Below are 18486 nucleotides of genomic sequence, written 5' to 3'. Positions count from 1 at the left end.
CATATTAAGTCTCAAAACAAACCTCTGTCGACATGTTCCTGTTGCGACAGCTGCTAAGAGAGCTGAAGAGAAAGTCTTCTCTTTCTGCACAGAAGACGTAGCAACAGGTTCTGTTCCTCGTGCAAGAACAATCTGCTCATCTCTCCCAGTCTGAGGTCCTTCCAAATGTTCAACTTCCCCACAGCTCTTTGCTGCAGGAGGCGTATTCCATCCATCAAAACACAATCTGTGTATGAGAAACAGCATTCAAACATACTGCTATAAATCTTCTGTGCAAAATAAAGTATGGTGAGGATGAAGAGATGCTCCTGCTGACAGTGACTCACTTTTTATGAGTGAGGTCCCCTTTGGTAATTTGCTGGAACACAGTTTAGAGCTGTGGTACTTCCCAGCCTAGTAGCAAATGTCCAAAGGCAACAGAGTCAGCTGGTGATTCCTGATCAAAGTGACGGCTGCTCAGCAAGACAAATTCCTAGTTTTAGGAGAATGTCCTTCAGAAATTGTCAGATTTCCTAGACCGAAGATGCAATGTCTTCCCAATCTCACTCCACCAATGGGAGTCCATGGGATCAGTGTCAGTCCATCTCTATGATCTACCCCAGACATTCAGTCCTCCAGGACAGCAGAACTGTGGCCAGGACCACTGGCCAGTACAGCAGTTGGCCTTCAAATTTTCCAGTGAGGAGATAAAATCACAATTCAAGTTGATCTATTTCGTATAAAACATTTGTATATTCAGAGCAAGAAGAATGATAACTGCTCATTTCTACTTTGAAAAATTCTTGTTAACTTCCAAGGTCAACATTATCAATAGGATTCACTGAAAAAGTTTAGACTATTTGAGAAGCTGATACTTTGGTGAACTTTTCAGCAGAGTTCAAGTCTATTTTGACAGACTTCTACACTTGCATACTCCAGTTATCACCAGAATATTTAATAAAAAATAATTCTGCCCTTTCTAAACCCAGATATGGAAATTTTCTAAAAAGCTTGGAATTATTTTTTATGAGTTCACAATCCAAACTCATAATTTATCAAAACCACTGTGGTAATTTACCCTGAGGTGGGGGGAACACAGGCATTATAACACTCACAACCATGTTCAGCTCTACTTACTTAACTACAGAAGAACTTTTTGCTTTCTCCACAGGAAAAGGTGATCCAACAGACCTGTGATCATCCTCAGGGTCCAAAAGCCTGGCAGGACTTTGGCAGAGTGCTTCAACATCTTTTAATGTACTTTTTTTGCTTTTAGACACAGGAGACACTGTTTTTTCAGGGGCAACTACATTATCATGCGTTGCAGTCTTCAGGGGTGATTCGCATGGCTGTCCTGCCATATATATAGAACAGGTTTACTTCTACTCAAAACCTTACAAAAGCTCAAGAAATAATTACAAAAAAAAACTTTAATTCAATAAGAGCAGGACCAACCTCTGCTGCTGACTGGTGTTAGCAGTGATGTAGGTGAGGGTTCTGGAGAATTACAGGCTCTTTTCACAGAGTCGGTTGATCCTGCCTTTGACTGTCATAGTTGATAATGAATAATGAGATAAAGTAAAACATTTGATGAAGCAACAGTATTTTGACAGGATTATAAATTTCTATAGAATATGATATTATTTCTTTCCCTTGATTCATACTCATGAGAATCACTGTTCTACTTTAACTAAACACTTCAGCTTTCTGTCATGCACGTCTTTCTAAAAGTAACTGTAAATTTCAAACAACAGAAAAAACAGTGCATATAGTAAAAATCTACATGCAGCTTTAAACAGACATCCTGCTAGTCTCCAGGCAAGCTATTTACTCTTTTCATTAGAATGAATTAATTTAAACAACTTAATTCACCTTTATGAAGACAGATTAAGATTTTGCAAGAATTGCTTTGACATTATATGGTATTCTAACATTCAACTAAAGTAAACAAAGACCATCATAAAGGATCCCTGTTGTAAATCCCGACATTAACGGAAATCCTATTTAAAAAAAAATAGAAGCAAAACATTAAAATTAAATATACAAACTAGATTGCTGGCATCATTCTCCCAGCAAACTCATAAGACCTTCAACTTGTTTCCACTCTTCAACAAAGATACAGATATACAAAGTTAATGCACAGATAACTATTCATCAGGAGTTAACAAGTTGCTTTTATATAAGCATCACCTTTCCATTTTACTGTCCAACATTTAGCTAAGAACTGTGTCCGTATATCTAGTAAAGTGAACAAAACCAAGTCCAGTGGAGTCAAAGACAGCCATACCCACCACCAGTAATAAGGCAGAATGCTCCAGTCTGAGATCATGAGAAATTTAACTATCCTGGACAAAAACCTGAAAAGCCTTTCATTAGAAAAAAAAAAACTAGAAAATAAGCTATAAAAAAATCTAGTTATGGAATATTTACTGTTAGAACACAACAAACTAAGAAAAAAATATCAACAACAATTACAGATGGTTAAATGACAGGCTGTATACTGTTACAAGTAGCATATGGAGCTTATTCAATGTTCACACAGAACTAAAACCTACAGAACTAAACATGTACTCAATGCTCCACTGTGACACTGCCATAACTAACTTACCCTTTGGCTCTGCACTGAAGTCCTTTTCTCATTTTTGACAGAATGAGTTGAGAAACGGGTTACATTTGGAGAGGTTATTGTAAAATCATTGCTGCAACCTATGAAATAAAAATGATAAATATGAGAATCTTGAAATTGTCCAGTTCTCATTTATTTTAACAAGTTGCTGAGGCTAGTTAAGGTCACATAAATCCAAATAAGAAAGGAATAAGCTACTCAGGAAAGATTACCTTTGTAACACAGCTAAGATACAGTTTTAAGCAGGTAGGACAGGGGTGCTCCTACAAATCCAGAGAAAGACTTTATCTCTTTTATCTCTATTTTTAATTGCTATTTACTTCCCACTAAATATGATACAAGGAAGAAATTGGTTCTTTTTCTTTTACCTGAAAATTAAGCAAAACATGAAATAAGACCTTACTTTCAAAACAATCTTGTATGAGTTTCAGTACGTTTTGACCTGGCTGTACATCAATCTTATTTCTAGAAAGAAAAGGGAAAAAAAACATTTTAAATCAAGATATCCAATGTTCCTATCCCAGAAATATTAAAGCAGCAAAGTTCTTACTTCCCAATATTTTAGATCATAATTTCCCCCAGCCCCAGCTCTAATATATTTTTATCTACCATTTTCATGCATAGATATCTGCAAAGAAACTTATCTAAATCAGAATACCAGGGAAAAAAGCCTCACTACCACAGATTATGATGAGTATGAAGAATTCTCTCCACACACAAGAAAACACACAACTACTGCAACAGCCCTGAGGTAAGAGAGCTTTGGGATGAATAGAGTCTCTCTTGAAATAATTATTTTTTTTAGGCAGAAGTGAGTGATTCACTAGGCAGACCATATTGATCAAAACCAGAATAACACTAAAAAAGCCATGGAGTGTTACATCATTATACACCTTTAAAAACAGCTAATTTAGTATATTTGGTAAGCTCATGAAATGCAGGTCTAAAATTAGATTCCAGTAACAAAAAGCTCATGGACTTCTGACATGCCTTTAAAGAGTGCTACAGCTCTGCAAATACTCCACCTCATCTCTAACATTTACCAGGCAAGGCCCCAATATGCTTGAACTCTGTGTGGGCTTCATTTCTCCATTTCTTGAAAGGCAAAATATCTGCACAGAATACTCCTTCCATACTCAGGAAGCCTGGCTAGGGATACCTTAAGTATAGGTACACCATAGTTTGCTGCCTCAGCAAAGGAATGCAAAGGAAAACCTTGGGGGTTTGTGCCCCAACAGTTTGCTCCCTCCCACCACTAAGAAATACAAGAAACTTGGGAAACATCACATGGCCAGTTTAACAGGATACACCATATAGCTTTGACATTATGCTCACAGATAAAAATCCACATGAGCTTTCCAGAATCGAAGAATAAAATTTTAAATGCAAATTACCCTCCTCCATGGCAGAATCTTGCTCTGTAGTCTTTTTTTAAATGATTCTGTGAAGAAATAAGAATCAGTTTTTACTCAGCATAATGACACTTGACAGAAAACCAAGAAAGCAGATCTCAGGGATTCTCAAACCATCTTGAACTAGGGGGAGAGTGGGAATTACTGCAGCCCTCTTTTTCTTAGAATGCCATAGTAGCTATAACCCCTGTAACAACTGCCAGAAGTTCAGCTTTCCACAAGAACCATCAGAGCATCTGTTGCTTTGAAAGTCAGAGAGTCTTAGAGGAGACTTCCATGACAGAAATCACAGAGAATCTAAGGATTTGGTTAACATTTACAAAACTGTAATGACTAAAGAAATGATCTTTTAAATAAGGAAGAGAAATGAACTACCACAAACCAGGCTAGGACATAACCCTACAACACATCTGCTGTTGTGTGTTAACTGCTCACATGATGATTCTTACCCTATGTTTGTCACAGACATGACCACACTGACAGGCAGTGAGAGCAAATTGCTGTGCCATGGTAGAACTACAGCCTCCATTAATTCCTTCTCATACACTTGTAACCTGAATGTAATCAAAGTCACTCAAATATCAAACGTGACTCCAGTCAACTACTACCACAACTAGAGCAGGAATAATTCAAACGGCTGCATATTATCAGTGTTACCTTCTGTTCCAACAAATGAAATATAGACCCGGACTTGGGAATAGGCAAAGGCTATTGAGAAAAAAAACAGGAAGAAAGGGCAAGAAAAATTCAAGAGCTAAGGAGAGTGCAGTATTTCACACATGTGACAGGAAAACATCTCAAAAAAAGTAAATGTTTAGCTGAATTAAGAAACAAAACTAACAGAATACAACAAAATCTTTCCTTTTATTCAGTGCTGGGAACATGGGGGATAATTCCACCAAAGACATGTTCAAGGAGACTTCTGTGTTTCCAGGTTTATATACTTAGTTACAACTGAAAACTCCTCCCCAAAGTTAAGCACTGTATTTTAAGTGACTCTTTAACAGCTTTAATGGACTGCTCTTATCTCTGCTGCTCTGTATTTAACTAAAAAATGTTACAGCTTCAAGCCCCAACCTAGACAGCTTTTCTGATTTACTTCTTACTGCTCAGCTTCTAATCTAAACATGGCTTTTGTTTTACTTCTTAAAGTTCATCTTACAGCTACAGGGTTAAATTCCTCTTTGTCTTTTTCATGGTTAAGATAATTGACAAACTTGCTACAAGCTAAAATCAAAACTTAATACAAAATCCCATATGATTTTATGGAGAACGGATAAAATCCTTCTTGAAGGGTCCTTGTATCATAGCCAAAATAACACCTATGAACTCCTACTCATTCGTGTAAATTTTAAAAGTGAGTGTGTGGAGATTATCTAGTCCTATCACAATAGAATTCAGTACATTTTTCTAAAGTTTGCCATAGTGACAGTACTTTGCACTTCTTTGCGATTCCTCTTTGGATACTACTTCTGGTAACAAAAATAACCAAAACCACATATGGATTGATTCACTGCAAACTTTCAACATAAGCTTAACATGGCAGGAGGAAACTCCAGGTCACACGGGAAAACAACTGACCAAAAGCCATCACCTCAGAAACTGTACAGAACCACAGCCCGCAGTCAGTCAGGCACTCGGGCATAAACTTCTTCCCTGGCAGCAGAGTGCAGCACAATCCGCTGTCTGGCAGCCTTTCGCATTAAAGAGATTAAAAACTCCTGCAACGGACCTAAAAGTGCTTTCAACAGTTCGTTTTCATTGTTCTCGTGTGGCGCTACACATGCAGTTTTAACACCTAAGAAGAGCACGACTCTCGCATGCCTGGACGAGTGTCCGGCTCTTCACGGGCCCCCTCGCTCGTGGAAGGCGGCTCCCCAGAGGCAGCCTGAGGGGAACGGGATCCCGACACACCAGCCCTCGGAGCACAGGCGTCTGTGCCAGTAGCCCCGACCCCGGGGAGCGCGGAGCAGCAGCCCCGGCCCCGCTCTCCTCAGGGAAAAGGGGAAGACCCCAGAGTGAAGCGGAAGGACGGCCCCGTCCCTCACTCAGGAGCGCGCCGTGGGCCGCGCCTCCGGTGCTACGGAAAGGACCGGGCGCTGCCCACACCACACGGACACGGACACGGACACACAGACACACACACAGACAGACAGACACTCTCACACACACAGACACACACACACACACAGACACAGACACACACACAGACACAGACACAGACACACACACACACACACACACACACACACACACACACACACACACACACACACACACACACACACACGCCGCTCCCGCGCTCTCTCACCAAGGCCGCCATCCCGGCCGGGCGTCCGCGCACCCCCCACGCGCCTCTTTCGAGCGTCCCGCCCCGATTGGCGGCGAAGGCCTCCGTTTTTGGCGCGCGCGCTGCGGCGCCTGCGCAGTAGGAGCGGCTGTCCCGCCCCGCCCTTCCCTTCCCTTCCCCTCCCTTCGGACACTGGCCCGGCTCTTTCTCCACTCGCGGGAATCGTCAGTTTAAATCCTCAGGTTTTCAAACGCTACAAAGCATCCACCGTCACCAAAGGCGCTGCAATTCTTTCTTTAAAACGTTAGTGAAGAGCTCGACTATGAGCAAAAGATCAGGGGCTTGAGACCATGAGGCTGCAGTGCCTCAGTGCCTGCAAAACGCTGCCCCAAGATACAGGGTTTAACTGCTGCTTTTTATCTCACACTTGTGACTGGAACACCATCCCTGTTCTACCTGACCACCTAGGGGAAAGCCCACAGTGTTTATAAAAGTACAACATAACAAGTTTGTGCTTTCTTTTCATGAAAATACTTAGCATCACTTTGTGAAGCTGGTGCTGCTCCACATACATCAGGTTGGAATTGCAGCTTTTCCTCTCTATGGAATTGAAGCTTATGTGTTGCTACAAGAAGTGGGAAGTTAATACTTCTTTGCTGTATCTCACTTTTGCCATGCAATATGACTGACTGCAGAGCAAGACACTTCTGCTGGTGTTACCAATGCTGTAACTCACCACACCTTTAAGCTTAAGTCTTTCTTCTCCATGGATAAACACCTGCACTAGCTTCTTCATCAACCACAAAAAAGATACATTTGTATGAACACTCCAAAGCTCTCTGGTCAAAATTTATCAACCTTTGGACAAAGTTTTATACTGATGCACTCTGCTGCACATATGCTTTCTGTAACTGTACAACCAGTGATGAGCTAATTTCAGCTTTTGGCTGAAATTCAGCTCTTTTCTTCAAACAGCTGCCCTACAGCTACATTGTTTCAGTCACAAGGTAAAATTGACAACATGAAGATCATGAACTTAACTAAAACCTTTGCTTGTGTTTGATAAGTCAGACAGACACACAAACACTTTGCCTACCTCAACCCACGTTATTTCAGGATGGGAGATGCCATGATGAGGTAACAGGGTTTCCACATTCACAGAGGCCCAGCTAGTGCCAGAGTTGTTCTTTCTATGTAGTCACTGCTCTTGAATAGCTTTTTCCTTTTTTTTCAATAAACATTCACATATTCATCCTCCATAGGAAATGGGTGCAAGAATAAGATGGAAACATCTACTTTTTACTCATGGTGTAGTAAATAAAGCCTTAGATGATCCATCAAATCCACCAAAGCAGTCTTGTTAACAGTAGCAAGATCTTCACACCAAATCCTTACTTCTCCTAACACTAAAAAAACATGTTGACTAACCACAGAAAACAGCTGAGCTGGGTGCTAAATGTACAAACATGTACATTTTGCACGTACAATGTACAAACACATACATTTTGCATATACAAACATTCCTGCATCTATGTTAAGAATGCTAGAAATTCAGGGAAAGCTACTGTAAAGATGAGCAAATTCTTCAAGAAAGCATTTGAGTAAGAAAGTTCTTCAATGCTGATATAAAACTTCATCCCTGCAAATCAATTGCTTTCAAAGAATAACATTTTGAAGGAAAGGTATTCAGAGTGTTCTAGTGGAAAGACAGTTCTTCAGTGTTGCAGGAAGACTGCTAGCTCTAGCTGCTCCACAGGTACAGAGCATCAAATGGTCCTAGACAAACACAAGCTCTTGTTACAATGAAAAAACAAAATAACCAACCAAAAACCCCAAACCAAAACAGAAAAACACCAAAGAAAAGAAAATGGTTCTCAGATTCCAAGAAATGCTACAAGTCTGTAGCTTGGTAGCACTGGTAGTGACAGTGCTGGAAATCTGGAGGACCAGCTCCTGAAAATTCACTTGCCCAGTTTGATTGAGCCCTTTTAGTGTCATCATGACAAGCATCAGCTGAGATTTTTGATAAAAAGCAGGAACAGATTGAGAAAAGGGCTGTATCAAACACAAATTCACACTGAATCAGCTCGCTCCACTGCACAACCTTCAATATAAATACATTCACTCTCCATATCAACAGTTCAAAAAATGTTTAAAGCATGAAAAAGTTTTAATGAGCCACTTGACATGCACAGTTCTTCTATATAAAGTCCTCTTGATGTTATTAGTTTCAAGATTTAACCTAGATAATTTATATCCAAAAATTTTAAAGGTCTGCTAGCAAGTACCTAAAGACATTGTGCATTTCCAATTTTTCCACAAGCAACTTTTTAACTGGGCAGAAACCATCCACAGAGCAAACACCGATTCAACAGATACACGCAATAAGAACAGCACAGGGATACAGCCATGTCTGTAAATTCTGGCTGAGATCCCCACCAGCCTTGACCCACACTTTTTGACAAGGGTCTCAAAGTTGTATGTGTTGTCATTAATAAAAGACATTGTAACCATTATATCTGAATGTTTACTTTAACTCCTGAGGAGAGTCATATGGAATTCTAGAAAAGTACTGAGACTTTACTATTTTTATATGCTGCTTATTTCAAAAGCATAAGCATGATGTCAACACCACACTAATGTACCAGAGTATACTTACTCTTAGTTTTGTTTCCCAGTCTCCATTTGTGAGAAGTGACAGTGTTTTCAACTTGATCTAAACCTTTAAGTGATACTCAGCACTAGTGACTTCACTTAAGAGTTCAGATTCCAATAGTGGCACAGTGAAACACATTTTAGTTGTTATTTAGAAGTGGAAACTTGTTGTCTGCTTGTGCCTCCTCTGCACTCTAAATTTAGCCACCTTCTCCTGTTTCACAAAGTTTCTCTAAAAGAAGTTCTTAAAAAACAAAATGTTGGGTAGTTTAAAAAACAATATTATTAATACAGAAAATTATATCTATAAAGTAGACCAACTGGAAAATTATATACACCTTCCAGAAGACATCCCACACATAAGACTGAATCCAAAATATTGAAATAATTGTATTGATTCCAGCTATTCAGTTCTGTACATCTTGGTGTACAAGTTCCCAACCTAACAGGTGTTATTCCTGACTACAGCTGAGAAGGGGAAAAAAGTAAAATTCTGACCAACAGTGTTCCTTAAAAGTGAAGATATCCATGAAGCTTTATAAATGATGATTGAGAATAAACACCCAAGTAGTTAATAGCTTTTGCAACAGCTACAGGATACAATGTGCAATTACAGTCTCTAAAGCTTCAACACATGAAAAGGTTTTCCAGTTTATAGGTTTGTATTCTAACCTTGCCTCACTCTACCATAGTGGGGAGGAAAAAAAAACCTACCAGCTCAAGTACCCACTGTTTAAATGATAGAGTTAAATGATGTTTCTGTAACACATCTCTGCATCACTGTAGTAACAAATCTAGTCCCTAATGACTTCTAGTTAAACAAGATCTTTGACTTCAATATCCCAGTAACTGACCAATGATGATAAAAACCTGTGTTCAGCGCAACTCCAACTTGTGCTGTGGGCATGTGTACAGCACAACCATTCACTACAAGAAAATGATGCCAAAAGGAGTTTGGTGTCACAAACATCCACAGACATTTGCTGTTTCCTTCCTTTAAAGTCATAATGTGCTACAGTGATTTTAATTTGGCAAGGACAGAAAGGCTTGACCACATTTTTTCTTACTTGAGGACAAAGTTTTATTGTTGAAAGTGTTAATTCAGCTCTCTAACAGGCTTTCACTTTCCCCATATTGCAGTATTCTGCAAAGAACAGTCTCAGTGCAGATAATCAACAATCGCAACTCTGGACTTCATGGGAGTTTTGACAATTTACACCTGCTCCGTGTTTCCATGTTGAGACTGACAAGATAGCTGCTCTGGCTACAGCACCACTAACCACCAACCACACAATAAAGCAGTTTGTCTGCTCATAAGTGGAAGTTTAAGCCTTTTGAATAAATTAAATCTCATACAGATGGCAAGAATGAAATTCTTGTTCGAGAATTAAGTAATGTGAAACAGAATTGAGATGTTCTTAGAACACCAGGAGTATCATAAAATGGTGGTTTTCCCATTTTTTGCTCTCTTCTCCAAGCAGTGCATAATTTGCATAAAGGGGCCATTTGTCAGGTTCACCATTCTTGTCTTCAACTCCCCACAAATCAATACAAACCTTGTCTTTAAGGTAAGGACTGTACTGGACATTCCATCTCACAGATTGACCAATCCTCCTTTGAGCAAAAGGTTTGAAGAAAACAGGAGCAGAAGAAACATAAATCCAGTTTGTCTTCAGTGCAAACCACTGATTTTCACCATTTAATTAAGGCTTCACCAAAAAGAAATACATAGTACCATCTTTAATAGCTGAAAATTAGCACACTCCTTCGAGAACAAATAGTCCATGCGTGACTTTTGTGTCTCTACCATCAATTGTCTTCCTGAACAAAGTAGTATCTCACTGGGGGCCCTGGTAGGTCTTCCTCTCCATCGGTCTCTGGAGCAAATGATACTGTCAAATCCACATACTTCTTATCAGCTGATGGTTTCACAAGCTTTTGCATCCTATAGAGAAATGAAGAAGAGTTTGTTAACACACCAGAAGGAGAACTGGCACTGAAAATTTAGCGCCAGACTAGGATGAATTTCAGTGCCAGCAATATGTACTGGCCCAACATATTACAGACTAAATTAAAATGGAGAATTAAGGCATCTTTAAATTTTGACATAAAAGCTGGATCTCCATCTGAGATCCAGTAAACCATATTCCGTTTTCCTAACAGATGTTGCCCATTAGTGAGCTACTGCATCATTCACCAACAAGTGACCAGTACAAAAGAGAAGAGCACATGGCCAGTTTCAGATGGGAATCCTCACAGATGTAATTTCTCTTTGGCATCCTACACAGGCACAAGGCCAAGTTAGCTTTCTGTATAGGATTTCAGTCAGTGAGGAGGAGTAAGTTTTCTGTCCAGCATAAAAGCTCATTTTAGTACAGCAGGAAGAAACATTCCACTGCAGGCACCAGATAGTAAGTTCTGATGGAAAGTACTTCTATTGGGGTTATGATGTTAAGTCCTTGAATTTCAAAGGTGAATAGGGATGAGGGGGAGAAAAAACGCCAAGAGCTGGGACTTCTTCCTTGAGGATCACAATGTGAGTTAGAACTATTGTAGGCATGTTACGTATTAGTGCAACTTCTGCCCTTTGCTCTCTGCAATCTCAAAAGCTTCAGCCATTGCTTGAAAGTTGCACACTGGAATACCGAATAGGTCAGCCAACCTCACTTCCATCACATATCTGTAGATTGCTCACAATTATTTTCCTGCTAACTTGGTTAGCATAACCTAACTGGTTCATGAGACCAACTCAAATGCTAGGAGGCTGGGGGAGTACAGTCACTCATTTCTATTCCTCACAGGTCACTCAGAGAAGGATTTCCCTTCTGAGTATGCTTTAGTATGCAGGTCAAAAAGCTGCTTTTCCCAAAGTACTTGTTTCCTTGCAAAAACACAAAGTATTATCCTCTTCTCAGCGGAGATAATGAGATCATTTTCATTTGCATGAGGAAGCCCTAAGCTACAGAGCAAAGCAGATAACTATGTTTCTAAAACTTGCTTTTAAGGAGTATGCCACCAGTTAGTGCTGCAATTCTGAAATGAAGAATGAGTCTGGTAATGCTTGTCATATTACAGCAAGATTTTAAGCAACTTAAGAGAAACATACACACAAGAAAGGGTTTGCTGTGCAAATACCTTTTGGGACTGTTTGTAACAGAATCCCAAATTGCTGCTACTACATGGAAAGCTTGAACCAAGCCTCAGGGTAGTAAGAAATCCTGATATTCACAAGAAGCTTCACACCATACCTTTGGCTTCATTACACACCTCACTCATTCAAAATTATTTATACAGCTGTAAGATAAGGCACATAAACAACTTCTTTTTAAAAGGCTGTAAATTCTCATCTCAGTATGGTAGGCACTCTAAAGGTAGCACTAGCTTACAGGCTCTTCTTGGGATTTTGAAGTGGCTTGCTCATACTATTTTGCCTTATACTGCATGCTGGCAGACCTTCGAAACAGATCTGAAGTACTGATCAATGCATCCACTTGGTTCAGCAAAGCCTGTGAACACTGACCAGCATACATTTCACAGGATCTGTAAGGAACACATTTTGAGCTAAAGTAGTTTAATCAACAGGTTTAAGGCAGAACTAAACCTGGGTGAGATTCGGCTGGTAGTCTGCAAAGGCCTATCAGTCAAAAACCAATGCCCTGCCCTCACATCCTGCCAAGCTGCCAGTCTGTAATACCTCAATCTCTTGTCAGTGAGCAGCACTGCAAAGCCTTGTGAATGTTGTCATTTTTAAAAGGGCTGAGGTGATACAGAATCTGAATGAATTACTATGAACAGAACAGACTTCCAGAAATCTTAATATGCAAGCAATATATTAACTCCATCAGAGCTAAGTTGCTAAATATCAGCATTAGTTTTAAGCCAATTTCAAAAGGTTCTAAATTGTTCCACTTGAACCAGAGTATGTTCTTTCACCCCCAAAAAACCACCTTACTGTCAGACTTCTTTAGTTTTCTCATTCTAGTATTCCTCAATTAGAACAGCATTTTGGAAGTCTCCTGTCTTCATTTATAGAAGTTAATTCACTTTCTCTTTTTTATTTTATTTTCTTTTTCCAAATTAAAGAAATTATCTTTTTTCTTTCCAAAATATTGATGACTAGCAACCACTCTGACAGAAAACACTGCTGTCAGACACACATCCTTATGATACAACCAATAATTTGCATGTGCACTTGCATCCCTCGACCCATTTTCCAGTTATACTCACGTGAACTTTAATCTTTTTATATGGCCTGGCATCACAGGAACATAAAGCATTTTGACTCCTTGTACAACCATAGTTGGTTCAATTCCGTATTTCTCCTGGAATTCACAAATTGAAACTTCTTAAAGGACTAGAACAGCTGCTCAAGCCAGCAGATACTGCTGCTGCTAATACTACAGCTAATTATTCAAATCCACAGGATCCCAACCAGAAAACTTGCTAATGCATGGACAGTGACAGCAGTTTTATTAAGATACATGTGAGCCAAAAGAATTAACAAAGAGTTTGAAAATAGGCTTGGATGTGCCTACTTAGAGATACTCCCATTGACATTAATTATTATTAAAACTATTCTAGTTTGAACAGTAACTTGATGAAACAAAAAAAAACCAACCCAACCCAACCCAAAGCAACTATCCAAAACAAGAAATCTCTTTCCTCTTGTCTTCTACTAATCCAGTACAATAGATAACTTACTCTGACAGCATTTATGAAGTCCAACAAAGTAAAATCCTCTTTCCCATAAATTGTCCACCTGTCCCAGATGGTAAATGAGATCCCATTTCTGTTTTAAAAAGTGAAAGGTTGCTTGTTACTCTAGCATGTGAACTCAGGCACTTCCTTTAAATGTGTATTGAAAAAATGCCATGTCTCCAGCAATGTGCTGTTTTATCTTGAGCAAAAATCTCTTCCCTCTCTGCTGCTGTTTCTCTAGCCCTCTGACCTTGCTAAGCACAAGACACAGTAATAGCTCTAAGTAAACATGGTACATGCCAGTGAAGTTATGAGCTTTCAGACCTACTGAAGAATGGTCGTGTGTTGAGTAAGATGCAAAAGTGTGTCCAGGATGTTTCCTAAGAACAATGCCACACATCTAACTTGTCCAGATTTTTAAAGCCTCACAAGTGAAAATGAGGACAGATGAGTATGTGCTGCATTTTCCAAAGTTCTTGAGCAATGCAGCATTAAGAGGATCATTTACACCTTTAGCAGTATATAGTAAATGGTAACAAGAGTTTGATGGCAAGCATGGAGTGATTCATCATCTTTCAAGTTTAAACAACAACAAAAAAGTTTTGAGTCTCTATAATGTTTAATTGGAGTATGGCCATGAACTGTAGTTCTGTAATAGCTTTGCATGTGAACACTTAAGACCTTAATCTGGTTATCTGTATTTAATAACTACTATTCAAACTTCAAACTTTTTCTAATGGCTCAGTAAGTTCTCAGCATCAATTAGCAGGTTTCCAAATACTGCCCTTGCCCCTCTTGTCACTGTCCTTCCTACCTGATTTCCGTTCTTCTTACTTCAGCAGTTTCTGTAAAGACCATTACAGGAATGGCTAGGTTAAGAAAACAGTTCTTGTATGCATCAGCTGGGTAGCCACCTACAACTTTAATGAGTTCCAGTGCAACCTGCAGTAAAGAAGAATTTAGGTTTTAGGTTCTGTATTATCAACACAAGTGTAGTTAAGAGGCCAGCAACTATAAAGAAAGTTGCTAATGAGATAAGCTTTTGTTAAAGCAGCAGAATAAATAATATCCGGAACTGCAACCCACTATGCCACAGAAATAAATTCTGTTGCTGCCAAGGGAAATACTTAAAACATTCAAAGTGTTCCTAATGTAGGACTATTCCAAAAATTATTTCAAGAAACCTCCACAAAGTGTGAAGTTCTTTTGAGATGTGTGAACAGGAACTACTACAGAACAGATCGTCTTTACTCTTGGCAGCGGCACTCTGATGGAAGTTAGCATTAATGGCAGAAAACAAACCAAAATGCTGATTTCCAACTCTTTGTGTCCAGCAAATCAAAATAAAAGCACCAAAGGCTTATCATGTTAAGGAAACCTCCCTGTCTGACCCTTCAGGAGCTACTCTGGAAGTCACACTCCATCACCAGAGACTTTAAGTGCTGAGGCCGAAGCACCTTCACAGCAGGCAACTTCTCAATGGGTGCCCCACTCAACTCGATAGCCATCCCACTCTCAGAATCAGATAAGGTTTCCTCACTGGCTCAGCTTTGGGTTTCACACAGCAGTGTCACACCTCTGGTTCCTTTAAGTAATTTTACCATAGTGCAACAAACAGAGTAACAGCTCGAGCTGGCACCTCTGGAGAGGGACCTTGAACAAAGGACTACCTGGGCCTTTGTACCCTCACAGTCTGTGTGAACAACAGTCTAGGGTCTTCCAGCTGAGTCCTCTCACCTCCTGCTGGGTCTCTAGGTGACCAGTTACCTGGCTGGAGCCACAGGTCCCCTTGCCCTTTGTTGTGCAAAGTCTTGCCTGGGGCTCTCACCACCCTGAGCTCAATCTACAGCTGACAGTGCAGCTGTACACTGAGCTACCTGCACTGGATATGCTCCTCAGCAAGCACATCTAGAACCAAGCGTGACCTTTTGTATTGGTACATGAGAAATATATCCGTCTCTTTCAGTGAGGCTTTGTTGGGGTAGCACTAACTGATGCCCAGACAACAGTGGTTTTAGTCAAGAAACAGTAAGAGAAAGAAATATGCATTTAAAGAGCATACTCACCAGCCCTGATACTGCAGCAGTAGCTGTTGCAATGGCAGGAATAATCTTTCCTGCAATGCGCTTTGTTTTGAACCGATCTGCTGGTTCAATGTTGTACATCTTGGCTCGCAAGTTTGATGCTGCTGTTATGAAATCTATATGCCCATTACTATCATCATCCTTTTCAAAGGAGATGGGCTTCATTTGCAAGTCAGCTGCTCGTTAAAAAAAAAGTAAAAATTATTATTAGAGAACTAAACATAGTTTATAGGAACCAGAATCTTAAGAAATCAAAAATCTCACATCCTGGAACTTGGTGCCTTACTTGTTTCCCCTATGCTAGAAGCAGAAATGCCCCTATCAATACCACTTGTTAAAAGTAATAACAAAATACAACAGAGGTCCATAATTTTATATTCCTTGCAACACCAGGAATAAATTTTGGACAGTCTGGATGTGTCTTATGCTACAGTTTCATCCTGTGAGAATTCCCTCTATAAGCTTTGTTTATCTGCAACCATTTCTCTATGTACACCATGAGAGTCAAGTTTTGGGTTTACACTCCATGGGATTAGAGATAAATTAATCTTTCTCCTGTGTGTTCACAAGGGTAAAAAAGCTTGCATGTAGTTGTTGTCCTATGACTTCTTCATGTGGCCAGGCACAAAAATAGGATCTGAGAGTCTTCATCATATCTAGAAGATGCTGAGGAAGATTCTTAACAGACTTCACAATTAAGGATAATTTCAGATTGATTTCAATAAGTACTAACTCTCAGCCTTCTCATACTGAAATCACTTTCAGTCCATCTGGAACCTAGCCAGTACCCTTTCCCTCCTTAAGAGTTCAATTCCCTGCTGCTCCCTGCTCCCTATCATCAACACTGTAATTGCATGCAAATGAAAGAGAGCCCTAAGACTTGCAGCAATCTCAGAAATACAGAAGCATAGGGTAATGTCAAGCAACAGGACAGATATCTGCATGACACTTCAGAAAGCTTTAGACACCAGCTCTGCTTCTTGCAGAATTACAGAACTGGTTTATCCAAAGACCAATGCAATACATTACTAAGCTATGAGGTTTCAGAAATTTGCACTACTCACCTTCCAGAGCTTCATTGGATAGTATAGACTTTTCCAGCTGGAAAATAGCATTTCTTTCATCCTCACTGCTGACTGGAATATGATCTGGTTTTCTTGCAGTTTCATCAGTCTGTACAACCTGCAAGTGCGTGCAGTGCTTGAGTAATAAAATACATGAACTTCATACAGCATGAGAGTCAAGTGTACTAAATTTCCTGTCTTTCCTGCAGTCTTTCCTCCCCAATTCAAGAGTAACATACATTTACTGCAGCAAGTCCATCCAAGGGCCACAAAGATCATTAAAGGATTGGAGCATCTCTCATACAAGGAAAAGCTTGTGAGGGCTGGAATAGTTCAGTGTGGAGAAGACAAGGGTCAGTGGGATCTTATCAGTCTGTATAAATATCTGATGAGTTGAAAGTACAGAGAGCACAGCCAAACTCTTTTCACTGGTGGCCAACAACACTACAAGGGTGTAAGACACAAGCTGAAGCACATAAAATTCCCTAAGAAACATACAAAAATACTTTAAAGATAAAAACCAAACAAAAACACCCCAATCAAAATTGTGAGAATGATTGAACACTGGTAGAGGTAGCAGAGAGAGGCTGTGCAGTCTGTTCTCAGACATATTCAAAACCCAACAGGACACAGTCCTTGACAACCTGCTTCAGGCAAGGGGACTGAACCAGGTGGTCTCTGGGGATCTCTTTCAACCTCAACCAATCTGTGATTACATGTCAAAACATCAGTTTGTCCACATAAGGCAAGCATTCATGAGACAAGTGTTAACACTGTGCAAGACAATATGAAAACACACTGGAATATTTGCTAATTTTAAATGATGACAAATGCTAGCCACTGCACAATAATGCTTAGGCTATTTTGAAGTTAACACTTAAAAAATAAACATAAAAGTAATGACACTTCCTTCATATTAGCCAGAAATAACAAATCGACACTAGTCTTGGATGGCTTTAAAGTTGCTTATGAGTAAAATTTTACTACTTTTACTAAAATAACATAGACTCACGTAAACTTAAAAAAACCTGCAAAGTTATAATTACATCCATGCATGGAAAACAATGCTAAAACAAATCATTTGAAAATGCAACCCTTTCACTATTTTCCATTTAGCATCTGGTACATAGATACCATGGCTGTACTAAGTTAAAGCAGTCCTATATATTTCCCAAAAACACATTTTAATTTGTGTTTATTTCTCATTAGCATTAATGCAAGAAGTAGTTGGAAATGAGGGACACTGTTTGTGAAATATTTTATTTTTTTATTTAAACTAAGTATCACTTACTTTGTTTGAAGGCCTGAACTCTGGTACCTTCACAGTTGAAATAATACTCAAAATAGTTTCCTCTGACAAATCCTGTTATGGTTTTGAAGAAAAACAATTTAAGTTTCCATCATCACAAAAAGATTGTACATCCAGTAGCATTTCAAAGAACACCAAACTCAAAAAATCTCACAAATATTCAATGATGTTTCAGTCAAACATCATCATTAAAACACCAAATGACATTTCAGTTACCACAGCCAACCAGAGTGGTGTAAAGTGCCTAGCACTTAAAAACTAAACAGAAGTGTAAACATGACCTACAGAAGATCCAATTAGAAAAGAAAAATGGTAACAAGAAAAAGAAAGTGTAAGCTACTCAGAGGCCACAAGTAGTTAAAAAAATAA

General features: G+C 39.4%; 2 protein-coding genes across 3 annotated transcripts in view; both read right to left on the bottom strand.

The window, feature by feature from the left end:
• The window catches only part of CENPC (centromere protein C), a 29469-nt gene extending 23065 nt beyond the window's left edge, over positions 1-6404 (bottom strand). Inside the window, exons 1-7 of the mRNA XM_071556044.1 lie at positions 6329-6404; positions 4000-4046; positions 3009-3070; positions 2588-2685; positions 1435-1525; positions 1117-1333; positions 23-226 (exon numbers count right to left, since the gene is read on the bottom strand). Of these exons, the coding sequence (XP_071412145.1) occupies positions 23-226; positions 1117-1333; positions 1435-1525; positions 2588-2685; positions 3009-3070; positions 4000-4046; positions 6329-6340 (731 nt within the window). The 5' untranslated portion in view covers positions 6341-6404. The remainder of the gene's footprint in view (positions 1-22; positions 227-1116; positions 1334-1434; positions 1526-2587; positions 2686-3008; positions 3071-3999; positions 4047-6328) is intronic.
• A 4218-nt stretch (positions 6405-10622) lies between these two features.
• UBA6 (ubiquitin like modifier activating enzyme 6) overlaps positions 10623-18486 on the bottom strand; it is a 31056-nt gene continuing 23192 nt past the window's right edge. For both annotated transcript variants that reach the window (XM_071556043.1, XM_071556042.1), the window contains 7 exons: positions 18100-18171; positions 16809-16926; positions 15727-15920; positions 14475-14602; positions 13664-13751; positions 13190-13284; positions 10623-10907 (listed from right to left, as the gene is read on the bottom strand). In XM_071556043.1, coding sequence (XP_071412144.1) covers positions 10772-10907; positions 13190-13284; positions 13664-13751; positions 14475-14602; positions 15727-15920; positions 16809-16926; positions 18100-18171 — 831 coding nt within the window. In that variant the 3' untranslated portion in view covers positions 10623-10771. The remainder of the gene's footprint in view (positions 10908-13189; positions 13285-13663; positions 13752-14474; positions 14603-15726; positions 15921-16808; positions 16927-18099; positions 18172-18486) is intronic.

This window comes from Pithys albifrons, chromosome 5, assembly GCF_047495875.1.
Source record: "Pithys albifrons albifrons isolate INPA30051 chromosome 5, PitAlb_v1, whole genome shotgun sequence".
Lineage (NCBI taxonomy): Eukaryota > Metazoa > Chordata > Aves > Passeriformes > Thamnophilidae > Pithys > Pithys albifrons.
This window is presented reverse-complemented; position numbering and strand designations above follow the sequence as displayed.